Raw genomic sequence first — 9,292 nt, 5'->3', positions numbered from 1 at the left:
TGATATTCAAATCTCCAAGATTTGACTGTACCAACTACTTCATCAATTAAGAGCCAACATTACTCGTTTCCCTGCATAAAAATTAAGCCACATAGTTTTGAATATGAAGTAAATAGAAGCACTGATGTGTTGTAAAACAGACTTACATAATTCTTTTTACTGTATTTACTTTATTTTAAGTATGCTTGGTGAATTTTAAGTGAACAGTTGGCTTCTAATTAATTGAAGATAGAAGATCTAACATTAATACATAATTTATTTTATGTACATCAGTAACTGTATAGTGGGATAAGACTACATTGACACGGCATGCAGCAGTACCAGTACCTTAAATAAAATATTTTTATGATTTACCACAAATATCAACCAAGGAACATTGTTTCCAATAAATAAATAATTGTGAACTGTACAAGGTTGACTTACTACCAACATTTATTTAAAAATCTTTTTTTAATATCAACAAATCAGTTTGGTATAATTTATAACAAGTATGGAATTCAGCATTTGTACCATAAATTATTTCACGACCTGAATACATAAATCTCATTATTTACAGACATACACATACTCTGTTATTCAAGTAACACATACACATAATTCTCAGTAATATAAAGTGGTCTCTAAATGAGTTCACCTGATTTGTATTTAACAATTCTTTACAAACACGTCCAAAAGAAATAAAAGTTAGAGAAGGCTATCTCAATACATTTTGAAGAGACTCTGGCAAACTTCAATAGTATTAAACTGCAGGTTGGTATCTGTTTCTTTCCCCTCAGAGTTTGATTATTATTAAAAACAAAATAAAAAAGTAACAGGTACTAAAGATTACCCTTCTCTAAATATTTAAGCCCACCTGAACAAACACACACAGCCATTCTAACAGAGATCATTAGTACACATATGACTTTTGTAACAGTAAAAATTATTGACAAGTATTGCACATACCAATGTAATGCAACTGACTGCATTTGAATTTGACTAAATGCATTACATAGGGAGTAAGCAGCTGCAATGCACCTCACATGTTTTTCTTAAGAAACACAATAAAATGAAATACATCTCTACTGTTAAGCAGGATTCCGATTATAAACATGCTATAATATCCGAAAATGGTGCCTGGGACTGTGGCGCTGCAGCCTGGAATGTCGAAACAAATGTCTCCTTCTGTTTATCGTCCTTAAGCTGAAACATACACAGACATGAACAACATTCAATAACTGGAATAATGTTTAACTTTCATTCTTAAATGATACATGCTTGCAGAAAATTATAAGCACTGTACACAGGAGAAAGCATCGTGCATCAGAGCCGAAGCTCCGAGATGCACACTGAGGTGACAAATGTCATGGAAAAACAACACACGGTTGACAATGCTTGCCTAACATGAGAGGTAGCACTAATCAATTCTATTAGCTAGACTATCACCTGTGTTGTGTAGCATCTTCAAATGCGATTATGGCCACACAATGAAACTTATCACTGAAGCTTACTGTTAGATTATAGCTGTGCACAATACCAGAACTGTGATTCATACTCACACCTTTTGTAGGCAAATCACTTATCGACTACTACCTCTAACTACTGAAGTTACAAAAAATTAAATTATGTTCGCAATCCCGATTACAGCCATGACAATTACTTCCATAACATGTAAGTGATTCAGAGCAATCTAAAGTGAGGCAACCACATAAAATTTCTTGTAGGAAAAGCATATATAAGGCTGATATTTATTGCAGAAATCCTAAGGGAGTTAATTCACCCACAAAAGAAATGGCTTACGAAACACCCGTTCATGCAATTGTTGAACACTGACCATCAGTCTAGGATCTTTACCATGTAGCATTAATAGAGCACATATAAAAGACCCAAAGAGGAGCAGCATATTCCCTCACTGGTTTGTTTAGTCCGGGCAAATGCATCACAGAGCTGACGATCAAGTTCCAGCAATAAACATTACAAATGACATATTGTGCATAAAGAGAGAATTACTATTAAATTTTCAAGAACATTCCATCCAAGAACAATCATGCAACATATTACTTCCTTTCATATACATCACACTAAATGGCTACGGTGAGAAAAATAAGTGAAATTAGATCACATGTGGAGTTGCTCTTCAGGAAAGCGGGCAACAATAATAGTAATACAAGTAACTTCCACCACATGCTTGAAGGTGACTAACGGAGTACAGATTCAATGTAATAAAAGAGTATACAGTAGTTGACATAATAAAGTCTGCTGTAGGGTTCATAAAAGGTTACAAATACAAACCAGCTCTTACTTGACCACAATGGAGATGATATTTAACTGTAATGTACCGTTACAATGCATGTAGATCATATATAAAACCAATTCTCATATTTTACCTTTTCATGTTCAGTCAAGTTTTCAGCCACAGTCTCTGATCGTTGTCATTTCTAGTAAAATTTTCAGCCCAGTATTGGTCAGTGTCAATAGCTGCACTGTTTCCCAGCCATAGATCTTCAGGGGTGCATTTTATAGAATTAATAGGACAATCTAATGTGTGTGTCATAACTAGCACCTCACCACAACTGCAGAAACTGTCACTATCATATTACAGCTCCCACTGAGATAGTTTTTTATAATTGGAGCAACACCAAAATGTAAGCTGCTGAGGGTCTTCCAGTTTTCCACTGCAGTTAGGTACCTGTTGCCTCAGTTTCTTGGGGTGGGTACCACTCGAGAGGTTCTACGTCCAAAATGTTCATGAAGCTTTTTCTGGGTTTTTATCTTCCTGGAAATTTGCTTTCTGCACGGTACATTGCATGTTTTTCATCAAAAGTCTGTTTGAATTTTTCTGTGTACTCTGTTGTGGCTCATCAAATATGTGCTGCAGGGAAACCAGCTGTCTATATAGGGATGTAGCCCTCACACAGCCAGTTGCTATATGGCACGTTCCATTCAAGATGAGATCCACTTTTCTGATACATACAGATCTAGTACAGACTGTGCAGGCACACACTGCAGTGGAAAATCACAGAGCTGTATCAGTTGCTCTGAGGACAGTAAGATGTGTCCCCACTTACTGCAAGTAAACTTCATCAAAAAGCTGATGTTAAATCTATCAATGGAAAATCCAGGATGGAATGAAACAATATTAGAGAAGGAAAGTTGCTACTCACCCTTCTCTCCTGCCCTCCGCCTAAACTGCAGCACTTCACTGTCCGCCATCCCCACCATACTACCCCTCCCCCTCTCCTCCCCGCCCCAGCCTCCTCCTTACCCCCACCCAGTTGCCACTCCCATCATGCACTGGTGCTTCTGCTTGCAGTATGGTTTCAGTTGTCTGAGACTGCAGATGTGTGTGCAAGTTGCATTTGTGTGAGTGTGTGTGTGGGCGTGTGTGTATGTGTGTCTATTGCTGACAAAGGCCTTAATGGCCGAAAGCTATAATTGTGTGAATCTTTTTGCTGTGCCTATTGCGACTCAGCATCTCCACTATACGGTGAGTAGCAACTTTCCTTCTCTAATGATGTTAAATCTATTATTTGTATAAGATAAGCACTTTGCTTCACACATCATAATTTTATACAAAATGCACAAATGTATTTAGAGCCCTGATTGTTCATTTCAGGTGCTAACATTAAGTTTTTTTTAATAATATTGTAGTTCCTGTTGGTCGTTATTACATGTACATAGATTAGCTACAAAACAATGTAATGATAATTCTCCATAAAAAGTTTTTAATAATAAAACAACCGGAAGAGACACTTACTAACTCTAGTATATCTTGTCCAGAAATGTGGTGCAAACAATGAATGGCATCCACAACACCTTCACAAAACTTTATTTAGGAACAATCAAAATATTTTACCAAAATAAAATTGCCAGAAATGTCAAACAAACAAAGAGAATATGTCCACCACAGTTATATCCCTGTTGCCCTTGCCCCTCATTTAAAAATAGCTAAAATCTCATAATTATAACCAAATATGGCATGTGGGTTACCTCGGCATCTATTGAAAGCTGTCACCCTTAGTATGCAAGTTCTTTGTATAGTGTTACACGTCGGCATATTTGATCTGTTCATCAGGGCATAATGTTAACAGTTGTAAAACAAAATTGCATTAATGGTGAAGATATTATTATGTGATTTAAATCATAACTGCCTCAATTCTGTGCAACCACTACTTTATCAGAAAGTAGCTTTTCTATATTAAAAAAACCATTTAGTGATTGTTAGAGTGTGCACATTTAACAAGATCTGTGAAAACTGGTGCACAAAAACATTGGTGAAAAATTAATGTACAAACTTAACACAGCCGGAATTTTGAATAAAATCACAATTTCTGACTGAAGTTAAACTTTTACTTCATATTTTCATCATTAATACAGCTGTATATACTTGTTATCAGCTGAAACATCCTGGCAGGTTAAAACTGTGTACTGGAGCTGGTCTCAAACCAGGAATTTTGCCTTTCAAGCAATGCTATTATCAGAGCTGTTGAAACGCTACTCACGAACCACTCTCACAACTTCACTTCTTCTGGTACCTCTCTCCTACTTTCCCAAACTTTACAGAAGCTCTCCTACACACCTTGCTGGGCTAGCACTATTGGAAGAAAGGATAATGCAGAGAAATGGCTTGGTCATAGCTTACGAGATTCTTTAAAGAATGAACCCTTACCTGCTGTGAAGTGTCCACTGATTTGAAACTTTCTGGCAGCTTAAAAACTGGTGAAAACCTTTTTCCCTTAAAAATGTTTTAAGCTTGGGGAATAACTGAAATGAGCACTAAAGTTTTGCTGGCCAAATCCACTTACAGAGGGGGTAATGGATGATAGATTGCCAGTCAAATGAATATAATAAAGCATTAAAACAACTTTTGCAAATGACTAATATCAATTTGGTATAGGAAGTTATGGTAGAATGTAAATAATTTTGGAGTAGAAGTAACAACTTACCAAGTAGTAGAGGGACTGAGTCATCAACAGACACATAAACACAACCAAAAACTTAACACATGAATGAGAGAGAGAGAGAGAGGGGGGGGGGGGGGGGGGGGAAGGTGGGAGGGAGAGAGATAATAGTAGAACATTTACCTGCCGATAAAAATCTACGGCTGCTACACACAGTAACTTCCTGTCTTCGTATTCACATTTTCCAATGCGTGACTGAACATGTGGAAACCTGAGACATAGCTAAGGAAATGAATTGTTTAAAAATATAAAAAGAAATGAAACAGGCCACATACTATGTTCTAAAGAATTTAAATTAGTTATTTGTTGTTGTTGTTGTTGTTGTTGTTGTTGTGGACTTCAGTGCAGGGGCTGGTTTGATGTAGCTCTCCATGCTACTCTATCCTGTGCAAGCTTCTTCATCTTGAAGTACCAACTGCAACCTACATCCTTCTAAATCTGCTTACTAAACGACTTCCTGACAATTAAATCTATACTCGATGTTAACAAATTTCTCTTCTTCAGAAACGTTTCCTTGTCATTCCCAGTCTACATTTTATATTCTTTCTATTTCAACCACCATCAGTTAATTTGCTCCCCAAACAGCAAAACTCATCTACTACTTTAAGTGTGTCATTTCCTAATCTAATTCCCTCAGCATCACCTGATTTAATTCGACTACATTCCATTATCTTTGGTTTGTTTTTGTTGATGTTCATCTGATATCCTCCTTTCAAGACAATGTCCATTCCATTCACCTGCTCTTCCCAGTCCTTTGCTGTCTCTGCAGAATTACAATGTCGTCGACAAACCTCAAAGTTTTTATTTCTTCTCCATGGATTTTAATTCTACTCCAAATTTTTCTTTTGTTTCCTTTACTGCCTGCTCAATACACAGATTGAATAACAACGGGGATAGCCTACAACTCTGTCTCACTCCTTACTCAACCACTGGTTCCCTTTCACGCCCCTCGACTCTTGTAATTGCCATCTGGTTTCTGTACAAGTTGTAAAAAGCATTTTGCTCCCTGTATTTGACCCCTGCCACCTTCAGAATTTGAAAGACTGTATTCCAGTCAACACTGTCAAAAGCTTTCTCTAAATCTACAAATGCTAGCAATGTAGGTTTGCCTTTCCTTAATCTATCTCCTAAGACAATTTGTTGGGTCAGTATTGCCTCACGTGTTCCTACATTTGTACAGAATCCAAACTGATCTTCCCTGAGGTCAGCTTCTACCACATTATCCATTTGTCTGTACAGAATCTGTGTTAGTATTTTGCAGCCGTGACTTATTAAACTGATAGTTCAGTAATTTTCACACTTGTCAACACCTGTTTTCTTTGGGATTGTAATTACTATATTCTTCTTGAAGTCTGAGGGTATTTAGCCCGTCTCATGCACCTTGCTCATGAGATGGTAGAGTTTTGTCACAGCTGGCTCTACCATGGCTACCAATAGATCCAATGATTGTTGTCTACTCCTGGGGCCTTGTTTCGACTTAGGTCTTTCCGTCCTCTGTCAAATTCTTCATGCAATATCATATCTCCCATTTCATGTTGTCACTGTGTGGTTTCAATTGTCCGAGACTGCAGTCATGTGTGTGAGTTGTGTTTGCGTGAGTGTGTGTTCTTATGTGTGTCTATTGTTGACAAAGGCCATTGGACAAAAGCTTTAAGTGTGAAAATCTTTTTGTTGTGCTTATCTGCGACTCAGCATCTCCGCTAAATTAATATTACTGGCATTCCCCATTATGTTGTTCAAAGTATGAAATTAAAACAATGTACATTTTGGTTATTTAAAAAAATTAAAATAATTTTTTTTTTTTTTTTTTTTTTTTTTTTTTTTTTTTTTTTTTTTTTTTTTTCCTTAACAGCAACTAGCTCTACTTATTTCTCCACAGTATACAAAGCGACAACCTCAAAGGCTGTCGCCAAGTGCTGACACACAAACGTGTATGGGGGTTTCCCTCTTCATTCTCATTGTGTCTGATGGTGTAAATAAAACATGGAAGCAAAAGTCTTTTATGAAACCACATTTAAAAGAGATTCGTGTTTTAATATGAGATTTTTTGTTGGTAACAAGGAGGTCCCTCGGTTCAGGGACGTCACTGATGAAAAAGAGGGAAGAAATTATCATCGTGTTATGGAGCATCTTGAGGAGGAATGCTTCATCCAACATCACGTCATACCAAATTAAGACTGAACGCATAATACAAATTACCATATTTCATGTGGAGGAAACAGTGATTCATGAAAACCCATTATAGAGACATCTATCTTCCAAAGTGGTACTTATTTGCAGAAATAACTCTGAAATTAAATTAAAGCTCTTGTAATGCAACAGAATGAGCAGAAAAAAGGCTGCTACTATAGTTCAATTCTTTTATCTTGGCAGTTCACGCATGCCCGCCCAGACGCGGGAGATTGCTGCGTTGCCAGTTGTATGCGCCAAGAGAAGCAGCGCCATAGTATAGTTCGAAAACTTACGTTTAGGGGGGAGCGCGCAGTTTATGAAGTAAAGCCACCACGGCCGCATTAACCCTTTCACTGCTACAGAGACGTGCTCCCCGCATTCCTCGATGTGCGCGATTTTGTCATCATTGCACTGCTCGCTTGTGCAGACATATGGTGTTTCGACTGCTTTGACACACTTTATCATTCGATTTCACAAAAACTATTTGGCCAAAAAATTTGATTTTTACATATCTTCTTGACTGATACCTTTCCCCAATAAATGACTTAATTTTGTTTCGATGTTCAACGCAGTTATTGTGCAGCATTACATGTAGTAAACCATTGCACGAAATTTTGAAGAGTTTGCAGAGGTAAAAGTCCATAGCGTATACTTTCCATATGGTCAATTTTAGTTGCCACTAGAAATTTCAAAAAATTACATTGAAACTAATAAAATTCATGAAGTAACACACTTCGATATTGTTTTTAAATAAAGAAAATTTTAAGCACCGATCAAGGTTCGAACTCAGAACCTTTCGCGTAGCAGCCATACACTTTAACCATTACGCTAATGCAGCTCATCATTCTATACGTCTCCTGGAGGACTGTAAAATATCACGCAAAATACCGACAAACACTGTTGGTATGATAATGAATTACTCACGTTTCGTCGAAGTACAATAGGAAATAAACAATTACCGCTGTTCTTAATTGCGAAAAAGCAGTTAGTGAGAATGATACAAACACCTTTCCTTGCTATCGCCTGAATTAGGAGGCTTATTAATTTTTTGGTTTAATTAATTAATAGAATATGAAGCAATTGGTATAAAGAATGCTTTTTCCAAAGTTTCTATATAAGAAAGTCTGCTATCAAGACATTGCTTTTGTTCTATTACTTTATTTATGACTGAACGTTTCTAAAACTGAAGACACTTGTCCGTGCTCTGCACTGCAGTCGAGCTCTGGCAACGTCGTTCTCTGTTCATTGGCTGACTGTGTATTGTGACATCACATGCGCAGAACGAACCTAAACTCGGCCGCCGTCATAAATGACGCGCACTTTAGTCACTATCATCAGATTGTGACTAACATGAAGACAGTGACTCCCATACTTTCTCACACTTCCAAACACTGTGAACCTATAATATAGGTGGTCATGATCCAACACATTGACAGCGAAAATCTTGCTTACTGAGCTAACGCTATGTTAAATGATGAATAACTTTGCATATAGTCTGCATTTTCTGCTTTGTTCCAGGAGTGAGTTAGAGTAGTAAAACAATGCATTTTTTTCAGAAATCTGTTAAAAATCAATGTTAACGGTCATGATAATGTTAAAAAAATTAGAAATGTAGAAAATGTTGTAACATGGACTTGTTACTGACATGAAAGCATTGTACTGAAACAATAGGACTTCCGTTGGGTCTGAGAAAAATTAACATAAAAATGTGGGAATATAAAAACCGGGTTTTACGATACACGTTTTTCTCTCTTTGAACAGTTTTATATTTTCCAGAATATGAACGATTTTTGTTGTATTCCTCTCTCCAATTGTTGTCCAATACTCATCTAATTACAAAAACTCACGCACACAACAATAAAATTATAATGGTGATGATGCTGAATTATTCATGGAAATGATGTAGGACTAAAAACAAATTTCACTGAGAGTAAGTATAAAAAGGATACAGAGCTCGGAGCCACGGATTTGTTGAAGCACTGATGAAGAAACATGTGAGGCACCATGTTGCCATACCTACTAGTGAACACTGAGTAAAATTAGACAAACTGAGCACGACCCACTCTTGCAGTAATGGCAGTTGTGACTGCTGACATGCACTTTCAAACACCTGTAAAAATTAAGATCTTCCATTAATAATTCACTTTCTAATGGAACTACACAACAATTAAAATTTAATT

The 9,292-nt window shown here is 36.8% G+C and overlaps 1 protein-coding gene across 1 annotated transcript in view; it reads right to left on the bottom strand.

Moving 5' to 3' along the window:
• Positions 1 to 238: 238 nt before the first annotated feature.
• The window catches only part of LOC126473149 (huntingtin), a 516,516-nt gene continuing 507,462 nt past the window's right edge, over positions 239 to 9,292 (bottom strand). The window contains exons 51-53 of the mRNA XM_050100007.1: positions 9,062 to 9,222; positions 5,064 to 5,151; positions 239 to 1,182 (exon numbers count right to left, since the gene is read on the bottom strand). Coding sequence (XP_049955964.1) covers positions 1,084 to 1,182; positions 5,064 to 5,151; positions 9,062 to 9,222 — 348 coding nt within the window. The 3' untranslated portion in view covers positions 239 to 1,083. The remainder of the gene's footprint in view (positions 1,183 to 5,063; positions 5,152 to 9,061; positions 9,223 to 9,292) is intronic.

This window comes from Schistocerca serialis, chromosome 4, assembly GCF_023864345.2.
Source record: "Schistocerca serialis cubense isolate TAMUIC-IGC-003099 chromosome 4, iqSchSeri2.2, whole genome shotgun sequence".
Classification (NCBI taxonomy): Eukaryota; Metazoa; Arthropoda; class Insecta; order Orthoptera; family Acrididae; genus Schistocerca; species Schistocerca serialis.
The sequence above is the reverse complement of the archived record's forward strand: the minus strand, read 5'-3'. Positions and strand labels throughout refer to the sequence as shown.